The sequence below is a fragment of the Microtus oregoni genome, unplaced genomic scaffold, assembly GCF_018167655.1.
Source record: "Microtus oregoni isolate MIOR12 unplaced genomic scaffold, Mior012 000013F_ref0000133, whole genome shotgun sequence".
NCBI classification, from domain to species: Eukaryota; Metazoa; Chordata; class Mammalia; order Rodentia; family Cricetidae; genus Microtus; species Microtus oregoni.
Genome location: NW_024543072.1, coordinates 23,709,365 through 23,735,311, shown reverse-complemented (window position 1 = coordinate 23,735,311; position 25,947 = coordinate 23,709,365). Strand labels below are relative to the sequence as shown.

At 39.4% G+C, this 25,947-nt stretch overlaps 1 protein-coding gene and 1 pseudogene across 1 annotated transcript; both read right to left on the bottom strand.

The window, feature by feature from the left end:
- Nucleotides 1-2,375: 2,375 nt before the first annotated feature.
- LOC121455322 (olfactory receptor 2T6-like) lies at nt 2,376-3,326 on the bottom strand. The gene has a single exon (XM_041662998.1). It carries the CDS (start codon nt 3,324-3,326, stop codon nt 2,376-2,378), a length of 951 nt encoding a protein of 316 aa, XP_041518932.1.
- Nucleotides 3,327-23,062: 19,736 nt separating this feature from the next.
- Nucleotides 23,063-24,335, bottom strand: LOC121455397 (annotated as a pseudogene).
- Between the last annotated feature and the right edge of the window lie 1,612 nt (nt 24,336-25,947).

Genomic DNA, 25,947 nt, shown 5'->3' with positions numbered 1-25,947 from the left:
CTGGGTTGACAGTTGATGGCTGTGGAGTGAAGGAGAAGAATGCACATCTTCTGTGCAGATCTGGACTGGTTCCCTCTCTATATGCTGATTCTCTCCCGGTGTTGTAACGTGGGATCTGGATATGGTGATCTCACTCTCCAGAGTGGTATAGTTCATGACCATTGCCTTGCACACTGATGGAGTCCAACTTGTTCTGTAATGGTCCCTACGGCTAGTTCCACACGAGAAGCATCTGTCAAGACAGCCAATTCTATAGTTCCTAGTTCTTGGTTTTTGTGTCTTTTACCTGAGCTGATACCTTGAGACATCTTTGAAACAGTTCCCAACAGTATGTGGCCTTTGTCAAAGAGGCCAAAGCTTGACAGGAATGAGACAAAAAACAGCCTGAATTATTTACTTTTAAAATAATTTTCTGTTTTCTGTTACTTTGGGCTGTCAACCCCAATAACCAAAGCTAGCTAATGAACTCTCTTTCTATAATACCAACACACACACGCACATACACACACACACACACACACAAACCCTCTTCACTGATTCTGGTCAGTAAGGAACTCTTCCTAATACAAGCATATACCAGAAATTGATACACAGCTGCCATGCATCAGCCCTCTCTATTCTTTCTCATTTATTAGACTGCTTGAATGCCATCTCCTAGATTGAAAATCACTTGCAGTAGCAATTTTTGCATATATGTATATGTATATTCACACATATGATTTTGTGTATCAGTAAACAAAATAGAAACTACAAAGGAGAAAACATAATTTCTCTTTCTAACACTTTCTGGATTCACTTAGTATGGTTTTCTCATTTTACCAAAAACAACATAACTCCATTCTTCTTTTAAAAGAAAAAAAAATCTCATTGTGTGTATCTGCCATGTTTTCCTTCTCCATTCCTCTGTTGTGGATGCTGCTTGGCTCCACAGCTTAGCTGCTGTGAACAGTGCTGCAATGAACAGGTGTGTAAGCATCACACCAGCATGGGGGTGTTAGCCCAGTAGGGTATAGATGGGACACATGGCACATCTCCTGGCTTTTTGAAAAACCTCCCTTCTGATTTTCATAATCCCTGGTGAACTTTACATTCCCACATGTTGCCTCACAAGTTTAAAGTACATAGTGTTCTCCAGATGGAGTCTCTGAGAGGCTGCTTCTTTTCTTGAAGATGCTTAACTGTGCAGTTAAACAGAATTGGGTCTGCTTCCTGAGTCCCGCTGGTTAGTCCAGCACAGAACTCCAAGATTGCTCGGTTTGACAGTTTTGTATCTAACACCCAGCAGCATTTCAGTACAACAGGAGTCTGGCTCTGTTTAGTCCCCACGCTATTGTCAGAGCAGCGGGACATCACTGGAGGCAACTTGGATTTCGTCCAACAGGTACAAAGCCCAGCACTCAACCGTGCAGAGTAGGTACAAGAGGATGGGGGTGTGGTTTTTACTGACTGGGTACACTCCAAATACTTTTTCCAGCTTTTAATTTCTTAAAACAGAAATGATATTATGTCCAAAAAGGATTTGCTGGCTGTAACTTACAAATGCAAAACTGAGTTCTATTTATTTTCTCATTTTGTGTAACCAGTAAAAAAGCCAGCCCTGTGGGGGAAGGAAACAGGTTGTATCCAGCATTGCTCTTGAAGTGGGAAGAAGATGGCATTATCCCTCCGATCACTAACATCTACACTGAGAGTCCAAGAGTCCCAATGTTTTAGAGAAGAACCTGGGACACAGTTGCAGAGCTTGCTCTTGTATGAGCTATTTCTTTCTCAACTATCTGCTTCTACATATGTCAATATAATGATTAAGAAAAACAATAGAACCCCTGCTCTATGGTAATTTGATCCTTGAATTGCTCCATAAATGTGGTTCTTTATTTTTCCACCTTCAAGTCAGATAAAGGAAAAATTTTCAATTGCTATTCCAGAAAGGGATGTTTGGATTTTATGAATTCTGTTGTTGAGTATCTGTAGGTATTCCCTATGAAGCTCTATAATGTGTTACTGTCATTTAAATGTTGACCTTCATAAGAGTTTCATAAACTCTACCATTGACTAGATTAAACAATGCCGTTAATTTACAGGTTCTTATAAGGTCACTGAAGGTTGAATATGTAGCCTTGAACACACACTTCAGGACCTCCATGTACAGAAACTGCAATAAGAAACTTCCCATGAATGAATTAAAGTCAGTGGAAATAAAGAAGAAGAAAATAAGTGGTAGTGAGGGGAAGTTAGCATTGTTTAAACATGAGGTGTCACAAGCATCTTATCTTTGATGGAAACACTTCTGATGCATTGCTTTTAAAATTGCGGTAGCATTTATCCATTATCCATACTTCGTCCCAGACAGGCACGGGCATTTTAGTTTCTTACAATTATTTTCTTTCCACACTGCAGGTCCCTCTATGTCTTGCTATCACTCTCTTCAAAGCCCCGGCCACATCTCTGTTCCTCAGACTATAAATAACAGGATTCAGCAAGGGGGTGAGGATAGTGTAAAAGGCTGAGAAGATTTTGTCTTTGAGTGGGGTGTGGTAGGATTGTGGAAGCATGTAGGTGTACAAAGCAGCCCCATAAAACAACGTCACCACCATCACATGTGAAGAGCAAGTGGCGAAAGCCTTCTTCCTCCCTTCTTCTGACTTTATCTGTTGGACGGTGACAAGTATCTGTGCATAGGACGTGATCACCACGGAGAAGGGGACCAACAGCATCACAACACAGCAGATGTACATCACCATCTCATACATGGCCTTGTCACCACAGGCCAGCCTCAGCATCGTGGGAGCCTCGCAGAAGAAGTGGTTGATCTTGTGGGAGGCACAGAACGGGAGACTCATGGTGATGGGGGTGAGGAGAAAACTGTCCAGAGAGCCACCAAACCAAGAGCTGGCCAAAATAAACCAGCAGACCCTCCGACTCATGAGGACAGGGTAACGGAGTGGATTGCAGATGGCCACATAGCGGTCATAGGCCATAAGTCCCAGCAGGAAGAACTCGGCTCCTACAAAGCCCATGTAAAGAAAGTACTGGGCTGTGCAGGCAGCAAAGGAGATGGTCCCTTTGCCCACAATGTAATCTATCAGTATCTTAGGCACAATAGTGGAGATATACATCATGTCAATGAAGGAGAGATGGCTGAGGAGGAAATACATGGGTGTGTGGAGGTGAGGATCTATGTGAATGAGAAAGATCATGATTCCATTAGCCATTATGGCCATGAAGAACGTGGCACAAATAACACTGAAAAGGAATCCTGATGCTTTGTTGTGGGTAAAGAGCCCCACGAAGGTGAAGTCACTGGGAAAAGTTTTGTTTCCATCCATATGTCTGTGCTTGAGCTGGAAGCATAAGGAGAGAAGCAGCAGTTATTGAAATGATGAAGGCAAGAGGAATCATCACAAATCTGTAAATGAGATCCGTAAGTGAGACTCATTTGTCTCTTTCTGGGGAAGCACTTTCTGGGAGGTCAGTTGCAGCTGCTTTTTTGCCCATTTCTTCTTGTTGAAGAGTAACCTCCCAAAAAGTATGTTTCCCATGGCACAAAACTGAGTGGATATTTGATAAACAGTAGTTCATACTATAAAGTTTAATTATCATTGCATAGTATCTGAGTCTTGGAGAAGCGTCTTTCTTTAGAGCACAGCCTGGTTGCTCAAAATGTATATTCAACAGCAAAGCAATTGATATTTTAAATCCACTTGTACAACCGGTTGATCAGAATAATATTTGATCAGATTGTGACTTTTCTTCCCAGTTTTAAAATTTGTCAATTCCAGGCCGGAAATAAAGATGGTTCAGGGGGCTGGAGAGAGCTCAGTGGTTGGGAGCGTTGCCTGCTCTTCCAAGGGTCCTGAGTTCAATTCCCAGCAACCACATGGTGGCTCACAACCATCTGGAATGAGGTCTGGTGCCCTCTTCTGGCCTGCAGGCATACACACAGACAGAATATTGTATACATAATAAAATAAAAAAAAATAAAGATGGTTCAGCTGATGAAGCTTGCTGACCTGAGACCTGACTCCTGCTGGTCTTCTTCTGCTGTTCACATACATGCCATGATACCCCCATGCTAAATAAATAAATGAACAATACTTTCAAAAGAAATGTTAAAACTTACCAGTTCCACTAGAAATAACCACAAAGCTGCGGACTCTGTTGGAAACTAATGAGCTGTAGCGAATGGGATAGCAATATCATTCATAACTGACCATGACTGTTAGTCAATTTCTCATCAATTTACTCCCATATCCTATCTCTAAGGTGACATCTGTACAGACATTTTGGTGCTAGTGTAGTAGATAACAGGGAGTGAGTTTCATGTGTTTTAATATCTTCTTGGAAGAGAAACACTGAAAGAAGTTAACAGAGGAGGGGGAATGTATTTGGGTACTGCTAATAAGAGCTAAGGGGAAAACATTATCACAGACAGTAAAAGAGAATGAATATAAAATGACCATTCATAGACTCTGGGTGTGGGCTTTTATTATAGAAAACATGTACATTGTAAAGCACAACAGAGCTCAGACTATGGAGGAAACAAAAGCCAACTCAGGAAGAGGATTGTTTGTGAGGAAGGAGCTGAGGACGGAGCTCAGTGGTAGAGCACTTGTTCAATGGACATGAGGCCCCGGGTACCATCTTCAGCACCACACTAAACAAACAAACGACGGGGAAAGGATAGTGAGGGATGGGTAGTCAATTTCTCGAAGTAAATGGGCCGGAGTAAGGAGCTCAAGTTATTTTTAAAATATTATAGGTGGAATGAACTGCAGTTTGATTTTAAGAAATTACATAACATTTAACATGTTTGGGCTGGACGGTGGTGGCACATGCCTTTAATCTCAGCACTTGAGAGGCAGAGGCAGGCGGATCTCTGTGAGTTCGTAGCCAGCCTAGTCTACAAGAACTAGCTCTAGGATAGGCTCCAAAGCTACAGAGAAACCCTGTTTTGAAAAACCAAAACCCAAACCAAAAAATTAACATGTTTATCTTGATATTCTAGGAAACTCTCCCTTCTAAACATTTGTGATCTTCTTCTTCGTCCTCCTCCTCTTCTTCCTCTCCCTCTTCCGCTCTCTTTTTCTCCTCCTCTTCCTCTTCTTCTTTCTACTTTGTCTTTAGACAGGGTCTCACTATGTAGCCCGACTGTTTTTGAACTCATATGTAGGTAAGGACTTATTTGGCACATATTTGAGGGTTCAACTCTCATGCAGGGAAGGCATGGCTGTAGGTGGTCACCTGCAGCTGTGACAGAAGATATTCATTCACATCTGGGCAGATGTGATGTGCCTGATTTCCAGATATGTCCATCTTGCAAAGATTCTACAAAGCCTACTGCTACAAGCAACTGGAGAACCAGTATTGAAATGTGAGTCTGTTGAAAATATTTTACAAATAAACTGCAACATCCAGCATGCACATGGCCCTGGGTATCCACAGCACCACAGGAAGTATTCAGAAAATGCTTGGTGTCCCTTATCATCAAGGAAATTCAAATCAAAACCAGGATTCAGTATCACCTCCAGCTAATGGCTACTGTCAAACATGATTCAGTATGACCGTTGGCTAATGGCTATTATCAATAAAGACAAAATAACAAGTGCTGATGGCTGCCTTCCCATATTGATGGCAGCACTCACTCCCACAGTGCTGCAGTCACCGAATAGAAGCCACCTAACTGTCCAAATATTAACGCATGTGTAAGGGATACATATATAGACACACAACGGAATACAGCTCAGACAGAACTATGATGAAATGACATTAAGTAATTCACACAAGATGGTAAATATCACAGGTTTTTTTCTCATATGCAGAACATAAAATTATTAGCATACTGAGAGTTCAGAGTAGAGACAGAGTAGATAGCAAGGGTAAGGAGGGGGTACAGGGGGTGGAGACTGTCATCTTTGTATACAAAGTACAGCTGCATAAGAAGAATACCTTTGGGGTTCAAATTTATCTCAGGACAACAGCAGTGAGCATTAGTGCACTGTGTATTTCAAAGTAACTGGAAAAGAAGAATTGGATGGTCTCATCACACACACCCGCATACACACACACACACACACACACACACACATACACACACACACACACACACACAACTGTATGTGGTGTTGCAAAAGTAATAATGGTAGTTTTTAAAATTTTGTTACATGCACATACACACATCAACCTACCACTCTGTACCTAAAATACCTATAAAACAAGTGTTGAATGTGTCCTAATGGGTTTGAGAGGGAGTTGGAGGCATAGTAGGAGTTGGAGGGTGAGGAACAGAAAAGCAGAAATTATGTAAATGAAGTACTCATAGATAAAAATTCTAAAAATAGCCTTAAATTAAAAATATGCATCAGACACTCACGGACTCTAAGGTAAATGAAGATGGATTCTGAGGATGATGGTGGACTTTGCAGGGCTGGGCGGCATTTGAAGGGACCCTACTCACCACTGCAGAGACCTTATCTCAAGTCACTGAAGAGTCTAGATTTGTGTCCTTGCCTGATACCAACTGTGGGTTGCCATGGGACCAGAGTTGTGTGACAGAGGAGATGTGCCACCTAAATCACCCACCAAGGGATAGAATGCCACCACTAGGGTAAGACTAGCAGTAGATGGAGGGCTGAGCAGACCCTTAGGTTCTGGAGAGGTTGGATAGTCAAGGGTGTTAGACCAGGTAAGCCACCCTGTGTGTATCCTCTAAGCCACCCTGTGTGTACCTCCTGCAAGCCACGTGTGGACCTTCACCACCTGTGTGCCTCCTGCAAGCCAGCTTCTACTGGCCTAACCTTACAGAGGTTTCACTCACACGGCCACGCCTCAGCTCTGGGTAAAGGACCTGCTACTTGACATCCCTGGATGCTTCACCTTCAGGTCCTGTGGTAGCTTGGGAGGGAGTGAGGAAGAGTGTGTAGGGAGGGCTTCTTCCTCCCACTATCACCTGTCTCTGAGACTTAGTAAGTCTCCAAGGTCTCTGCTATACCTCCCTGATAGTTCACAAGCATGGAGTTGGACTTGTCCTCCAAAATCTTACTTAAATCAGTCATTTATCACATTAACATCCCCTATATCTAGTTTGGGAAAAGTGCGTCCTTACTCAAAATAAATGAAATAAAGAATATGCTTTTTGAAATTGAGATAAGATTCACTCAAATTGCTCCATGCTAACAATAGTTGGAAGAAAATGATTTAAAAAAAATCAATAATTGAACCACAGTTAAGACTAGAGCTACATACTTACTTATTGAAGGAAATAGGTTAGGTTTATACAAATATATTTGGAAATTTCGATGAAGCTAATTTTATGTGTTTATGAGCATATATATACATATATATATACTATGAATGTCAGATCTAGGCATAATGTATATACATGCATATATAAATTAACTCTAAAAATGTTAACTAATATCTATAAATGTGGAAGACATGGGAATTAAAAGAAAAGCTATGGATCCTTCAAATTTTCTACTTAAGAAAACAGTTATTCATACCCCTAAAATTGAAGTTAGAGCTTTTATCTCTTATCTTGTAAAAAAAAATCAAGTAAAAATGGATTAAAAACTTGAATATAAGAACATGGAAGTTTGAAGCCACCTGAAGGAAACTGAAAAAATTCTTAAATATGTAGGGAGAGGCTCAGGCTTTCCAGGAGTCCAGTAGCCCAGAATATCACAAGTCAAAACAAACCATATGGCTTCAAATTAAAAACAGCGCACAGCAAAGGAAAAAACTAAGTGAAGAGAGCTTACAAGCAGAAAAGCTTTCAAGTTCTTCCCTTGCCATGTATTAATGTACAGAACCCAGAGCTCAGAAAAGCAAACACCCAACAGCCAAATCTAATCACTAAGCAAATGATCAAATGAACCTGTTACCAAAGGAAGTAAAACTATTTAACAGTTTGCATTTTTAAAATATTTAATATCTTTAGCCAGCAGAGAAACACAATATTACACTAAGATCCACCTCATCCTATGCAAAATGACTATCATCAAGAAAAACTAAAAATTAAAAGACCAGGAGAAAAAAGACCAGGTAAGGCCCAGGAGAAAAGTTACCCTTGTCCTAAATTAGTATAGCCACCCTGGGAATCATTCTGGAAGTTCCTCACAACACAGAGCAGAGCTACGGAGTGAACCAGCTACACCATTGCTCCTTACACACCTGAAGGAATCAAAGCCAGGGCGTGCTAATGAAATACTTACCTGTGCTTCTACTCTACTGGTTACAGGAGCAAAGTCACGGAATCGACCTTGGTGTCAGTTAAAGGTTGCATAGAAAATGTGGTACTTAGGACGAAACCTCCATTTTTTTTTTTAATCAGTTCTGGGGATCCAGAAACCCAAGACCTAAGAGAGTGGTACTGCAGAAAGACATTTCCTAGCTCCCACAATGGAATTTTATTTATCTGTAGCAATGAATGGAATCACACAGTTTTAAAGGAAATGAAGATGAACATGTAAACTGTATCGTGTGAAACAATCTAGACTCAGGGACACAATATTGAATGCTTCCTTCTTCCTATGCAGAATACAGTGGGGTGAAGAAAAAGAGCGGGGGCTATGGGAGAGGAGGGGGGACCAAACAGTGAAGGGAACATTATAAGGATTGTAGATAGGATCAAATTTGTTATAACCATGTTTGAAACTGTATGACAGTCCTTAATATAACTACTACAAACTAATAAATGAAATTCTTCTAAATGTAAAATATTCCCAAATTGTTCATGCATAAAGGTGTCATTTTATTTATTTATGGCACTCATACTATAAACCTATCTCACTTACATATGAGTTGAAGCTAACCTCAGCAGCTCACCAATAACCGCACATATACATGCTCGTTCATATATGTCCACTGGCTTCTCAACTCCCTCAGAACATGCTGCATAATTGTCAGCTAAAAATAACAGCCCGAGTGCAGCTCATAGGTTGGAGAGAGACCTGGAAGGGCTTCTGGCTCCCCAGTGCTATCAATTTCAGTCACTAACATTTGGCTCTTAGGAAACAACTCGATTGGGGAGCTCTCTGCCCAGAACGGCCTCCTCCCTCCTCATCTGTTTGAACAACTCCAGATCTTGGCTTTTCTCTCTATATATATATTTCAGGAAGTTGCTTTGGGTGTACATACCTGCTCCACATGCCCCACGGTATGCCAGCAAGCTTGCTTTAATTGTATTAATGAAGTGTTGATAGAACACGACCATGCAGTAACAATACAAACTGAAATAGCTAGGACAGTTGCTAAGACTCGAAGAAAAATTATAATCTAATAGAATGGCAGCCTTAAAGTCGAGCAGAAATTCTTCCAGGAAATGTTGACAAAATGATTCTAAAATGCAATCTGAAGAAAGATCGTTGCTCTTTTTGTCTGTGTGTGGGGGAGGATCTAAAAACAAGACCACAATCCACAGAGCACAACAAAACAATTGAAGATACAGAAAAGAAAGTCTAGAAATAATGATCAAACCTGCCAAAGAAACTATACAAAATCCCCATAATGGATGTTTTTCACATGCGTAAGTTAGGAGCTCAAATGATGTATCTTACAATATGGACATGAAAATAAAAATTGAAGCTTCAAGATGAAAAATAAGACTTCTAAATGCTAAAATCTTCAGGGCAAGTAGCTCAAAAATTTAAGAGTAAAAATATGTGTAGACTTTATTTTTTATTTTTTGAGTAAAAATATGTATCTAAAGACATTTTTTGTGTACTCTTTGAATTGCTCCAGAAAAGGTATACTATGTTAGCAGCAGAATATTTATGTGTGTCTGTATGCCAACAATTTTCACATTGCCAAACTGTCAACAAAATATTTCTAGGCACTAATAGCAAAATGACAAAAGAACGTATGTGTATTTTAGTGTGTGTGTGTGTGTGTGTGTGTGTGTGTCACAGCATCGTTTATGAGTTTCAAGCTGAGGAAGTAGGCAATATCATAGACTACTACTGTGAGTTAAAACAATTTTGTGGGAATATTTGGCAAAATGTGCTGACGTCATAAGAAGATCACCTATGCTTTAGCCCCCTTTAGGAATTTACTCTGAAGCATAAAGTGCATTATATAAAGTCATAGATATATGTAGAAACATTAATAAAAATTATATAAATAAACTCTTAAACATTAATATATTAATATACAAACTATTGTTATTAATCATGAAAATTGAACACATCCAAAATAATATTTCAAGTTTACTAAGTTGAACATTGTTCAATCTCCATGAATATCAACAATAAGTGACATGGATCATTTATAAGAATAAGGTAGCTAGAAAGAGGAATATTAGTTAAAGACAAAATCAGTTACAATAACCTTCCAAAGAGATATAATTTAGCTTTGATTTTGATTTAGATATGATTTTAGTTTGCCATTTTGTAGACACACATACATAATACGCTTGAGCAAGAGACAGATAGTTAGGAATATGCTTTATCATAGCATCCTAGGCAGTTTACTTAGCTGTACGCTGTTTACTATAATTTTATTCCTTCAAACCTAATAAAACTAGACTCTGCTGCTCTATAGTGGTCATGCAGACACTTTCCACTTCTTCATGCTGCTCTAATGTCTGTCCAAGAGGAATCCCCATTGCCCTTGTCCTCGGGCTACACCTTTATTTTCTTTCTACAAGTCACGTTGTTGTCCTGGGTTGCTTACTCCGTGTTTCTACATCTTCAAATGTGTCGTGTTTGAGAATGTAGTCTTCTTTAAATAGTCGCTATACCCACAGCCATTAGCCAGTCAATACAGTGATCACTTTAAGAGTTAAATGATGCTCTAGGCAATCATTTCCCATCCAAAACGCAGTACTCTTAAATGAGAGAAGAAACGCCTGAAGATGGGAGCATTTACCATGTTCTTCTCTACGACCTCACATCATAAAGAGGGCCAACCTGAGTCTGAGAGAGAGAGACCTTGAGAACAGAAAGGAAGCTGACGCCAGCAATCAGAGGGAGTAAAAACATGCAGTTCATTTGTAACTCTCTTCTAACTCAATTGCGTACATCAAGCCTGTGGTTTCAGTACAGTGTGACTGATAGCATCCGACCAAACTCCCTGTAATGGATATGTTGATTCACATCACAGTGGGAGTATGCCTGTTCTCCAGACTTATTTACTTGGTGTGGCCTGAATGAGTCATCAAAAGCAGTAGGTAATATCTGTTCCCATTGTAGCCAGCTTTCGGCATCACAATGTCTGCAGGTTAATCTGTCCTGTGTTCAGTCCAACCACTGAACAGTGAAGTCAGGTTTGCTTCAGAGACAGGTGAGTGTTTCATTAGGTACATGAAGCAGCAGGAAGTCTGCGATCTTTCCCATCTTTCTACTATTACTGTCTACTGGTGACTGTTAATATTCACTCCTATCAGAAATGTATCTCTGAGTAAGCTGAAAATCTATTTCTGTGTTTGACAAGTAGGCTTTTGACTGACTGAAGTTTTTACTGTATTGAACCCAGACAAATAATTTATCCTTGTACCCCTGGATGTGCTTTGTCTGTTTCTGGCCCAGTCTCCATAAGGTGAGCACCCTTATTACACCACCGGAAAAGACCTCACTTTCCAGTCCTATCTAGTACAACTATCTTATCTCATCAATACCGTTGTGTGTCATTCTTAGAGAATGTTCAAAAAGTACAAGTTACTTGAGTGAGCTGAAATGGGCAAATGTTCTACCTAGACGTGACCCAAGATAGATGTGCGACCTTCTCCCATTCAGGATGAAAGCGGAAGATGATGTATAAGATAGCTCTCTCTCTCCAAGACAGTGGAGATCCAGGCTGAAAAGTACAGAGCATCAAGCAAGGACAAAGACTCTTAGGACCTGTGAGGACATCCACTTACCTGAGCCATTGGCCTCCTCTTGATCACTACATAAAGTTGGAGTACACAGTGCTGGGCAACCAAGGAAAAGCAAGTTTAAATAACTTAGAAAATGGTATCATAACAAGTCTGAGATTTCTCCTAGGAAAAACGTCGAAGCATCCAGAGGGCATCAATTAGACCGGCCCAGCCTGAAAGCAGACCCTTCACTCACAATACCAGAGAGCAAGCAGAGAACGGGCCATCTTCCCATCAGCTGCTTTATTTTTAATTAGCAGATTGAGGATAGCAATTGACTAGATGTTTCATCACCAGAACCCTATGCCCCTCATTTCTCCAGAGTTTAAGTGAGTCATATTTGGAGTGTTGCCAAAGGAAGGGAAGCAGTTCATGGACACACTCGGTCACTTTAGACTCAACTTTAATGCTCCCAATTTTCTCTTCTATGAAATAGCTTACTAACTAATACCATTCATTAAAGACACAAATAAATAAAGACCTTTTTTTTCTTTTTACAAATTTTAGATGGGTAACATGGGGTTATTTTTGAGCAAGTGTATGGTACATTTTATGCCCACCCCTCATGCCCACTCCTCATGCCCATCCCTCATGCCCACCCCTCAAGCCCACCCCTCAGACCACACTAGCCTCCCTGCTCCTGTTCCCATTCACATGAGGCCCCCTTGCTCCCTAAACAGTGTCCTACCAATTTCATGTCATCTGTGCATGCAAGATTTTGTGTGTGTAAATCCTAGGACCCACAATTGAGATAAAATGTGATTATTTGTCTTTTTGAAACTGACTGAATTCATTTACTATGGTTATTGGTGTCCATTTTCCTTTAAATGCTACAATTTCATTCTTTATAAGTGAAAACAATGTCTCTTATGTGCATACCACATTTTCATGACCCATGACTCTGCTACTAGACACCAAGGTTGGCTCTATAACTTGTGCATAGTACTATGGTAAACACTGATGTGCAGGTGTCTCTGTGACAGCTTAGATCCTTCAGGTTTAATTTCCCCAGAGAGGAAGAGCTAGGTCACACAGTAGGACAAGTTTAGGATTCTGAGGAACTTCAGTACTAGTAGAGTGCAAAGTTTCTGTATCCATATCCTAACTTGAAGATGGAAGTCACAAAATAATCCCACACCAGTTTAGAATTATGAATAATAAAAGGGTTATTTATTTAAGGGAAAATTTAACAGATTACTGTCCTAGATAACAGTCCTCTGCGCGATCAGGAACAGAGTCTAGCAGCCAGAAGCAGGAGCCGGAAGCCAGAGAGAAAGCACAGGCTTTACAGCTGCTTTTTACAGAATCAGAGACCACGCCCAAGTGGGCTGGTATCTTAAAGGCTATTGGCTGAAGGGGTGGAATGTGCTCCCACAGCACTAACTAGCTCTTGTCATTTTCTGTTCTTTCTTTTGATTTATTGATGTATGTGAGTGCTCTATTTGCATACATGCCTGCGTGAAATTATAGATGGTTGTGAGCCACCATGTGGTTGCTGGGAATGGAACTCGGGACTGAGCCATCTCTCCCGCCCCTTCTTTGGTTCTCTTCATGAGAGCCTTTCTGATTGGGGTGAGATGGAATCTCAGTGCAGCTTCAGTACGCATTTCTCTGATGGTCATTGAGGTTGAATATTGTTTTCTTGTGTATATTGGACATTTGTGTTTTATCCTTTGAGAATGGTCTGCCCATGTTTTAGCCAATTTTCATCAAGTCATAAGAGACAAAGGTAAATCTGCTAGGAAAACAGCTCAGCAATATTTTGCTTAATAGTTGAACTAAAGGAACAATTCAATTCTTGGAAAGTATTGCTATTGAGCCCTTTTAAATACACAGTTGGAAGTCAAATTGTAAAAAACAAAGCAAAAAACCCCTACTTTATCCTATATTGAGAGTTCTCTTTTTATAAAGAGTATATAGTTTTACAAAGTGAGCTGTCATGTGGTGCTGGGAATGAACCCATGACTTCTGGAAGAGCACCCTGTATTCTTAATGCCTGAGCCATCTCTTCAGACCTACAAAGTCATTTTTAATTTTTTTAGGTAGTAAGTCATATTTGAGTAATTAAAAACTAAGGAAAATCCTTTTCATGTTGCTAAAATTGAAATGAGTTTCTGGAATACTTTTCCTTGCTTGTTTGTTTTCTCTCTAGAGATGGAAGATTTACAGGTCTGTCATAAAAGCGATCATAATTAATTCTATGCCTTTCCACTAACCATAAACCCAGTGATATTTTGGGATATGTGCTTTTAAAAGAATGCTACATCATCACTAAGCCACATTATTAAATATGTTTAATGTGTTAATTTCATAATGCATTATAAATAGTCTCACACTTTTATAATTTTATTTAACAGCCTTGCAGTAAGTGATACAAAATGCAGTTTTTAAAACCAGTTTCCCATTGGTTCCTCTATGAGCCATATGGGCAGCAGTGTAGTGAATATCTGCAGAGACATCTACAAACAACTTTTCATCTTCAGAAAGAGTCCCAAGAGGTGGTCAAGAGAGAACTCAACCAGACCAAATGAACTTCAAGATGCATTTACAGCTTCCTCAATAACAGCGTATAGGATACTTTCCATATCTCTACTCTAGTTAGGGTCTACTTTTCTGGTGTGCAGAAAAGTATATATATATATATATATACATATACACACACATATATATATATACATACATATATATAATTATATATATACTTTATATATATAATTTATGTATAAAACTACAAAAATAGCAGTTTCAATACCTTCATTTTGGTTTTTTTTTTTTTTTTTTTTTTTTGGTTTTTTCGAGACAAGGTTTCTCTGTGGTTTTGGAGCCTGTCCTGGAACTAGCTCTGTAGACCAGGCTGGTCTCGAACTCACGGAGATCCGCCTGCCTCTGCCTCCCGAGTGCTGGGATTACAGGCGTGCGCCACCACCGCCCGGCTAATACCTTCATTTTGTTATCTCTTTGACACTACAACCTCAACTCTTTTTACAGCTTTTATTAAGTTTGTTCTTTGACGTTGCATACAAGTCTATAAGGCTTTCCTATTCTCTCATCCCTGCCATCTCCTATCTTCCTGCCTCTCACAGCAATTCTTTTTCCTTTGAGAACTTTTTTTCCTCACATTCAAGCATACTTGTATGTTTTGTGACCCACCAAGTTTAACCAGGTTCAACTAGGTAATGGTAGGGTTGCAGTTCTTCTTTGGAACCTAGTGGGACTGCCCATGGGTATACAACTGAAAACAATGACTCCCTATTTCCCAGAATGTACCCGTAGTCAGCAGGGGAGGGTGTAGCCCCAGACTTTTTCCCTATTCGTTACTGATAGTTGACAGGGCCAGTCTTGTGCAGGTCTGTGAAGAAAACCCTATCTGCCGTGAGTTTATGGGTTCAACGGCTATTTCATGCCCAGAAGATGGCGTTTTCAGCCTTCCTTCCTTCCTGTCTTCCGGCTATTAACTATTTCTACCCCACCCAGTTTCTGCAATGTTCTCTGAGCCCTGGAAGGGCTGGCCTTGTTCGGGTCTGAGCACTCAGCCCTTTCTCTTCCTCAGCAGCTTGACAGCTGTGAACCCTGTACTGGTAAGAGACTTCTGTGCTCAAGGTGGAGAAGAACGTTTGTCTACAGGAATAAACATAGCTATTTAGAAAGCAGTCTGGTACTAAGTTAGTTTAAGTAGCCAACAGTACTTAGTTTCCCCCTAGGGCTTATAACTTCCCCAGCAATGCTTTTTATTGGGTTTACAGTAACAGGCAAGGGGCCTCAAATACAGTCAGAGAGCTATTGGGTCACCTCAACAACAGTTATGTCTCCTGCACCCAGGGGCACATCTTGGGTTGGGAGTTGGCATTGGCATTCACAGTGCTCACAGTTGTGTGAGACCGACCATTTATGCTTTAATTTCCCTCTTCATCATCCCTTCAGCAATAGGGTTCTATAACTAGTTCTTGTGATCAACCAAGAGAAATGGAAAGATCTTGCATTATTTTAGGACGCTTTGGGGGCATTCTTGACATTCTTAAGCAAGAACTATAAGGAGACATGCTCCATCTGGTACAAGTATTTTTGTTTAATAGCCTATGGATTTGAAGGAGCTTTTCCTATTGTCCATCAACCGAAAAATGGATAATAATATGGTGTATATACACAGCGGAGTTTCATCTAGCTATAAAGAAAGTGAAATAATGAAATTTGGGAGTAAATGATGGTACTAAAAAATTGTACTGAGTAAAATAATCCAGGCTCAGAAAACCAAATACTGCCATCCCCTCTCTTATATGGTGCTGGGCACTGACCCTTCAGATCGGCGTGTTTGACTTGGAGAAGAAGCCAGGAAACTAGCAAGGGGCCTGTGGTGTAGAGAATGCCTTAGAGAAGGATGTGATGGCTAGTGTTTTGTCAACTTGACACAAGCAAGAGAAGCTAATCCTGGGCTATATAAGAAAGCAGGCCGAGCAAACCACGAGGAAAATTCCAGTAAGCAGGATTCCTCTACGGCTTCTGCTTCGGTTCCTGCCTCAAATTCCTGCCCTGACTTCCTTCAGTCATAGAGTGGGATATGAACTGTAAGCTGAAATAAACCCTTTCCTCCACAAGTTGCTTTTGGTCTGGTGCTTATCACAGCAACAGAAACCTAATGCAATACAGAGAGGGATAGCAGAGCAATAGGTAACATGAAAACCGAGAGGGCAGTTACTAGAGTGTAAAGGGTTTAGCAGGAATAGGGAGGCAGAAATGGGAAGGAGGCTGGGGAGGGGGGAGGGCGCTAGGCAACAATTTCTTTAGAATTGATACACAGCCTCCTGAGGCCTGAAGAAGGGTCCTGAAACTATTTACTATAAGGTAAATAGCCTTATAGGTCCTGTACAGCTGAGACTAAGGGGGAGTCCCGGCTGTGTGGTGATAAGATGGGGGAGTGCGGCCCGGAACAGACTCTGCTGTCTTCATCCCGTGCAGAGATGAGTCCTGATGAGGGTTGAATGCAGTGAAATTTTATTTCAATTTTTCCAAAATAGATCTCATATTAAGCCATAAAGGAGTTTTACTCAGTAACACTTTTTTTTTGTATTTGCCATTTGATGATCTTTAAATTCAGACATTTGGGTCAAAGAAAAGAAATGGTGGATGTTTGCTTTGTCTTGTAGCATTTTCCACAGAACGGGAGAAGATGCCCAGGAGATGGTCCAACAGCCTGGCAGTGAGCCTTCAGATGGTGGCTATGCAAGAAACAAGAACGGAACTGGGCCACTTATCTGCTCAAAATGAAGGCCTTGTACCCAGATAATCTCCACCTTCTATGGGTCCGACTGAAAAAATAGAAACCTTTGCGGAAGTAAATTTGTTTAAAAAACATGTCAGGGGGATCTTCATATGACAGAACTTTTCTTTCTAGCTGGATATAAAGAAGAAATCCAGAGAGTCTGTGTTTGAATTAAAGAACTAGAGATAAGCACAGAGGGTAGACAGCGTTTACACAAAAACAGCTCTCGCCTAAAAGGGAATGAGATAATTTATTCTAAAGCTAAATATAAGTGACAATGGACTGGGGAAGATGTTCCCACATAGTAGCAGTTTGGCAGCTTCTATAATAAGAAAACAGTAATATCATAGATCAAGGGGCACTTTTCAAATACATTACCCAACACTAAGTAGGTGGAGAAATCTCAGCTATAAGAAAGATAACCAGCAGGGCAGCAAAAGTGCATGAACTTCTTTCCCTCCTGAATCTATTTCACAAGTACTGTATCACAGAGATGTGCCACCATGCGCAACTTTATGCAATTCTGGGACCAGAATCCAGGACTTTAGGCATATTAAGCAAGCACACACCAGCTAAGCTATATTCCCTTCTACAATCTAATGCTGAAACACTAATATTATTACTAACAGTATTAATTAACACTAATAGTATTACTAATAATATTAATTAATACTAATAGTATTAGTATTAATAGTATAATAACCTCCTATAATCTAATACTGAGAAGAAAACTTCAGGCAATGAGTAATAGAATGCAAATTATAATAGAATCAAGGCAATGAAGCAAACTAAAAAGAATAAAAGAGGTTCGTTTGGAAACCATAAAACATTATGCATTTAATGAAATGTTTAATTCAGAATACAAGAAAGTTTGCATTTTATTGAACTAGAGGTCATGGATCAGGAAACTGAATCTTGAAACTGATTGATTACTGATAATTGTTCTGGTTCCCAAGATGTAGATGTTTTAAGTTGATGTTTTTGTTTTGTTGCAATATGATTTATTGAGAATTTCACATGTGTGGCTATAAATTGGAGTAAGTGTAGAGGCCAAAAATGTAAGAAGCACCATGGGGTGGGGACGGGGAGGAGCCTTAGAGAGGGTAAGAGCAGGATAGAGGGACTTTAAAGAATGAGACTGTAGAGCCAGAACTGTGCCCAGAATACTTCTGGAAGATCTACCCCCTAGGATTCTGTTTCAGGTTTCAGTGCCACCAAGATCTGGGCATACCTACTCCCACCTCTACCCCTGGACCTAGGACCACTGAAGCCCTCTCTTCCAGGTTTGTATCACCAGAGCCAACAGTTGTCTCTCTTGAGACTGTGACTCAGAAATCCTCCCAGAGGGACAGGAAAGACATCTGTGCCACAGTGTGGTTCTCTATTGACCCTGCTTGGGGGAGAGGCGTGATATGTCCACACTGTACCAGGTCACCCTGTCCAGATGCCTTTGGAGACAGGGACAGAGATGAGAGTTCTATTAAATGTTGTTCAAACCATTGTAAAATAAAAAAGAATGAAATGAAAAGAACAAGGGAGATTTAACTGGAACAGGGGGATGGAGGCCAATACGAAGGGAGGGGAAGTGATAAAGAACACTAAGGGTATTTGAAAAAGAAATAGGGAACCATTATTTGATGTTTAGCTACAATTATGTATAATAACTGAGTACATGTATATATGCACACGTGTGCCTGTGCATGCACACGCACATGTCAGAACTAAGATGTGTTTATTTGTTTAATGACAATTTCAGCTGAGCATGCATATAACTATGGATAAATGAGATGTGGAAGATTGATCGAGCAAAAATTCTTAAGCTGTATTTGCTAATATGGTGTCTGACTTGTTAAATAAGAAAGTTGAAGAAAAGCATCCAGGCTCGCAGGCTGAGAAGTATGCTTCCATGAGTCATTTGCACCTGCCTAGTCCATGGATTTATGCCATGTGTCTGTGTTTGTTCTAGTTCCACTTTGTTTTATTACCATGGCTCACCTTAGCATGACTCAAAATAAAGAGCAGTGATACATCCTGCAATATTCTGTTTGTCCAGGATAACCTTGCTTGATTTTCTGGGCCTCCACAAATATTTTTGGACTGATTTTTGTCTGTGAAAAGGGTTCTAGTGCTTTGAATGAGGCTGCATTGAATCTGTAAAATTTTTTTAAGAATTTAGTCAGTTTTACAGATGAACTCTTCCAATCTATGATCATGGGGTACTCTTCCATCTTCTGGTGTCTTCTTTCTTGAGAGTCTTAACATTTTCATGATGAAGGTCTTTTGTTTCGTTGGTAAGATTTATTCTCAGGTTGTGTGTGTGTGTGTGTGTGTGTGTGTGTGTGTGTGTGTGTATGTGTGTATGTGTGTGGTGCTGTTTATAGGATTGTCTCCTTTTTCTATATGGTTTTCATGAAAGTCATTGATATGCATGATAATTTTGTACCCTGTGTCTTTTCTTAAGATGTTTGAGCTCTAAGAGACTTTTGGTGGCAACTCTCTTTTCTTCTTTTCCACTTATATTCTTTTTATTTGCTTCTCTTGTGGGATTGCTCTAGACAAGACTTTAAGGACTATATTGAATTGTAATGGAGAAAGTGGACACTCGTGTTCCTGATTTAAGTGGAAATATTTGAATATATATGACTTTACCAATAGGTTTATTGTACATAGCCTTTGTATACATTTAGTAGGATGTTGCCAATAGGTTTGTTGTACATAGTCTTTGTATACATTACCTCCATCCCTACCTTTTCCATGATGTTTATCATGAAAGGATTCTAGATTTTGTCTAAGATGTTTTCTCTATCTACTGAGATGACCATGTGTTTTCTATCTTTAAGTCTATTCTTGTGATGAATTACCTTTAATGATTTATGTATGTTGACCTATTCCTCACTCACTGGAATAAAATCAACTTAGTCATCAAGAATGAAATTGTTGGTGTCATACTGAGATTGGATAATTTTACGTATATGCTCAACAGGAGTTTGGTCTATAATTTGCTCTCTTTTGTGGTATCTTTATCTGTTTTAGTAGCATGGTAATACTGACTTCATAAAAAGTGTTTGGAAAACTTTTTTATTGATTAATTTGAGTATATTTTTATTAGTTATTCTTTGATGTTCTTGTATAACTCTACGGTCAATCTGCCTGGTCCTTGTTTTTTTAGTTTTTGTTAGGTTTGATGGCTATTCTTAGTTGTCAAATTGACTACATCTGCAATTAACTAAAACCTCAAAGTAGAGGGCACGCCTGTGAGGGACTTCTACTTAATTTGAACTGGGAAGATCTACTTCCAGTCCTTCAAGGTAGGAAGACACACCTTAAGTCCAGATCTTTAATGCAGATCTAATCTGCGCCACACCATCTCTTGGAAGCCTATATAAGCACATGGAAGAAGGAAATTTTGCTTTTTTCACGTTGCTAGCAAGCGCATTACTTCACAGACATTAGAGTACACTTCCACGATTTCAGCCTATACTGAAGAGCAGCTGAGACACCCAGCCTCATGAACAACTACTGGATTCTTGGAGTTTCCACTCATACCCAGCCATTGTTGGATTAGCTGGACTACATCCTGTAAGTCATTCTAATAAATGCCCTTTCTACACATATATTTAGAGATTCATTCTGTAAGTTCTGTTAGTATATTACATGCATCTAGAAATTTCTCCATTTCCTTTAAGCTTTCCTACTTAGTATAGGAGAGGTTTTTAAGGTATGCCCTTTTTACTTTCTAAATTTCATTGTTTGCTGCTGTAGTGTTTCCCTTTCTATCTCTAATTTATTAATTTGTGGTCTTTTTCTCCTTCCTTTGGTTAACTTGGGTAATGATTTGTTAATTTTATTTCATCAAACAAATATATCTTCATTAATGCTTTGCACTTTTGTTTCTATTTTGTTATTTTATTTCCTATTTTTATTATTTCTTTTCATTTACTGTTTGGGGGTTTTCTTCATGAATCTGTGAGTTGTAGGGTTTCTGTGGACTTATAGACCTTACAATGTGTCAGATCTGGTCCCCTACCTTGGGTCCTCAACTTCTGCTCTGACTGATGGAAGTTATGAAATCCTCCCACATACTCTTATCAAGCATGTTTCCTTTAAGGAAAATACAGTGAAGTATTTTAATGTATACCTTTGATGGTTCTATTATTTTTAATTGACAAATTTAATTTGTTTGTACTAAAAGTAATTATATACAGGTCAGGCTTTACCAGAGCTATTCCGTATCTTGTTCACTAGTTTTATTGAAGTTTGCTTCTTGTTATTCTCTGGGGTCTTACTTTGTTGTTAAGTCACTTACTTGCTTTAAAAATATGCTGCTTATTATTTTACATTTTCTATTGTAGATTTTCTGTCCATTGTTACTGGGGAATAAGAGAATATTTGAATGTAAAGAAGCTGTTTCAAAAATAGCTGAAGCCAAGCAGGAGCAGAGAGATAAGAAGCATACAAAAAAGAACTGGTGAACAGATAAGAGAATGGGGTGCATCTATCCCACGGATGCTTTTCAACTGTCAAGAAAAGTGAAAAAATAAAATTCGAAGGTAAGTAGATAGAACTAAAGAGCCACTTTCCTAAACTAGCCAAATTTCTAAGTACATTGTAAACAATTATCCTAATACCCACAGGTAAGTGTAGATCCTCACCCTCATCTAAATAGCTTCTTCTGGCAGCAGAATGAGATCACTACAGAAAGCCATAAATGTTCAAATAGAGAAATCAGCTGACCACGGGGGTGTCTGCTCCTAACTAACACATTGACAAGAACCTCTATACCTAAGAATCAGGGAACATTGCCGAAGGTATGTGTGTATACGTGGTGTGGTGCAGGGGATGGGATTGGGGGGGGAGTGGATTGTCAGGGCCAAAGAATTAGAATATCTGTTGCAAAATAGTTTATTTTTTAAAAAGACACAAAGAGAGGTATAGAGAGGAGGAGGCAAATCTGGGAGGAATTGGGGGTGAGTATGATTAAGAAACATTGTACTCACTTTTTGAAGAATTAATAATTTAAAAATAATACACTAAACAAGCTTTACAATTGCACTACTTTCTTCCTGAGATTTTTGGTGTCTTTAAATCTTACATTGTTTATCTCTTAACATATTAAAGTAACTATTATTTGGGGATAGTTTTCTTTATAGCAAAGATACGAATAGTGCATGACTAATGTTTGAAGTGTTACAATACTCTGATCCTGACTGTTCTCTTACTGGTGAATTTTGTGTATTTCTGTGCTTTCTCCTTATTTGATGTGTCTTTATTTAAGTCTGTTGAATACAAACATTTTTATAGAACAGATCTGATGGAGCTACCTTTTTTCAGGTTTGTTTCAATAAGACCTTTATCCAAGTTTATTTCTAAAGAGGAATTTCAAGGTGTATTCTCTGTTGGCAAGATTTGATTTTTATGTTCTTTCAGTATTGTGAAAACATCATGCTCCCTCTTCTGATTTATCAAGGTTCTTCTCTGCTAGAGAAGTTGGGGATACTTCATGTGTTCATTATTTTGATTTTCATGTTTTGTATGTATTCTTTGGTTCTTCAAAGATCTTTATTTTTACATTTGAGATATGATTTATACATTGTCTCGGTACAGACTAATTTACATTTCTTCCATCAGCATCCAAAAGTTTCCTCTACTCTGCCTTCTCTCCAGGACTCACTGCTACTTATGTTCACGATGGTTATCATTTTAACTGGGGTCTGATAGAATCTCAAGGTGAGTGCCATTTACATCACTTTGATGGCTAGTGATATAGCATATTTTCACATCCTTACTAGCCATTTCTATTTCTTTTTTTATCAGAAAGTTTGATATCTTTATTCAGAAAAGTGACTCAACTGCAGGAGGATGATCTTTTGAGAGGAAACCCCAAATCTTTTACTGAGCAATTCCGTGTAGTCCAAGGTTTATAATCCTGATGAGATTCTTCCACCTGAAGCTTTTCATGCATTCAGGTATTTTGCATGATGCCTGATGTGGTCGGTGTTGAAAGTTGCAGGGAAGTAGTAGCTATGATCATAACCCTCCGGTAGCCTATAAACAACAGGGATTTTCTTTTCTGTGTAGGCAGCTATGAAGTTATCAGGGAGTAACTGCCCATTTGTAAGAAACTCGTCATCTTTTCCTTGATCAATTAATATGTCAATCTGGGAACCTGAAGAGGACCTCACGAGACAGGTCGCATCATACGCCTTCCATTTACTTTCATCTGGTCCCAAATATCCATTAAAAACTTTTTTGCCCCAAGGACAGAGCACTGGGTTGCAAATTGAAGCAAATGCGGACACATGATGGAGGAAGGTCATTGGCTAATAAAGGAACTGCCTTGGCCCATTTTATTGGTTAGAAGATAGGTGGGAGGAGTAAACAGAACAGAACGCTGGGAGGAACAGGAAGTGAGGTCAGACTCGACAGCTCTCCTCTCGGGAGCAGAAGCCTCAGAGAGACGCCATGCTCCTGGCTCCTGGGCAGACGCACGCTATGAAGCTCCGACCCAGGATGGACATAGGCTAGAATCTCCCAGGTAAGCGCACCTTGGGGTGCTACACACAGATGATTAGAAATGGGCTAAATTAATATGTGAGAATTAGCCTAGAAGAGAATGGGCCAAGCAGTGTTTAAATGAATACAGTTTGTGTGTTGTTATTTCGGGGCATAAGCTAGCCAGGCGGCTGGGGTGCCAGGGACGCAGCCCCGCTGCCCCTTACTACAACAGACACAGATTTGTATTTTCCAGGATTTTTCAAAGCACAAATCAGAGCTCCGTGGCCTCCCATGGAGTGACCAAAAATAGACATCCTCTGTGGGTCCACTGGGAAATTGGCATTGATGAGTTGTGGAAGCTCCTCGGTTACGTAAGAGCACATTCTGTAATTTGTTTTCCAGGGGTCTTCAGTGGCATTCACAAAGAAGCCCGCACCAGTGCCGAAGTCCCAGCTGTCCTTTAATGTTGCAGCCACGGGGACTGGTATCTGGAGCAATGACGACAAGGCCGTGTTCTGAGGCAGCTTGCTGAAAGCCAGACTTTGTTATGACATTTTGTTCTGTGCAAGTTAAACCAGACAGCCAGTAGAGTGCAGGACACTTTGCACTCTCTGCCGGTGGAGGCAGGTAGACAGCAAGTCCCATTTTACATTTCAGCTCAACACTGTCGTGTTCAAAGATCTTCTGGAGTCCTACGAAGCACCTGTTGCTGGAAATCTGCCCCAGTGCCATTCTCCTCCTGTTAAGTTGCTCCTTGTTCTTTCTGTCTGCACCAAAGGGCAGTGGATCTCGGGGAGAGTCGCCATTTCTATTTCAACTTTTGAGACATCTTTGCTCATTTAAAATACCCATTATTAACTGAGTTGCTAGATATTTATTGGTATTTATTTCAATTTGGATAATAATCTTCTGTTGAAAGTATTGTTATCAAAAGTTTTCTTCTACATTCTTTGCATATATAATTTTCTAATTTTATGCAATCTCATTTGTCAATTATGAACACAATTTCCTGAGCAATTGGAATCTATTTTATAAAGTTCTTTCCCATGAATATGCTTTGAAGTATTTCCATATATTTTTCTCCAAAAATTTCAGACTTTTTAAAGGAATGTGGATACATTTTGAAGTGACATGTTTTTTGGTACAGGGTGAGAGATGCGGATCTAGTTTCATGTGGATATTTAGTTTTTCTAGCATTTTGAATGAAGAGAATGCCATTTTTCAAAATTAATGGTTAAGTCATCTGTATCAAAAATCATGTGAACCCAAGTATTTTAGTTTGGAGTCTATATTATATTCCACTGATCTACATGTCTATTTTGGTGTTAGAATCATGTGATTTTTTGTCATTCTTGGTCTAGAATATAACTTGAAATCAGGTTAGCTGAGACCTCCCAGTTTTATTCATTTTGTTCTGGAATTATCTGTCCAATTGTTTTAGTCATTTCCATAAAGAATTTCATTGGCGTCTTGATGGGTTATGAATCAGAAACAATGATTGCATTTGATAACGTAGTCATTCTCATGATATTGACTCCGATGCTCCATAATCATGGGAGGTCTTTCCATTCTCTAGCGTCACCTTCAATTTCCTTCTTTTGTTGTCTTACAATTTCATGGTGGAGTTATTTCATGGCTGTTTTTATTTATTTACTTATTGAACAGTAACACTGAAAATTTATTGAAAACATTGTGGGCAACACTTGTAAATTTTCCTATAAGGTTTCTGAAATTAACTTAATTATAATGTTTTGTTTCTTTTTTATTGTTTCTATTGCACTATACATTTTTCTCTGCTCCTTTCCTTGCCTTTCCCCTCCCCTTCAGTCCTCTCCCATGGTTCCCATGCTCCCAATTTATTCAGGAGATCTTGTCTTTTCTACTTCCCATGTAGATTTGATCCATATATGTCTCTCTTAGGGTCCTCATTGTTTTCTAGATTCTCTGGGATTGTGAATTGTAGCCTGTTTTTTCTTTGTTTTATGTCTAAAAGTCACTTATGAGTGAGTAGATATGACATTTGTTTTTGTGGGTCTGGGTTACCTCACTCAATATGATGTTTTCTAGATCCATCCATTTGCCTGCAAATTTCAAGATGTCATTATTTTTTTTTCTGCTCTGCAGTACTCCATTGTGTAAATGTACCCCAATTTTTCATGGCTGTTGTTGCATTTGTTCCAAAGTATTTTATGTTTTGGAAGGTTGTTGTGAATGCAATTGGTGTTGGCATAAAGGATACTGATTATTGTATAACACCTTGGTATCCTGACACTTTGCTGAAAGTATTCATCAATTGTGAGAATTTTCTGTGAGCATTGCAAATAAGTGTGCTTTGATTTCTTCC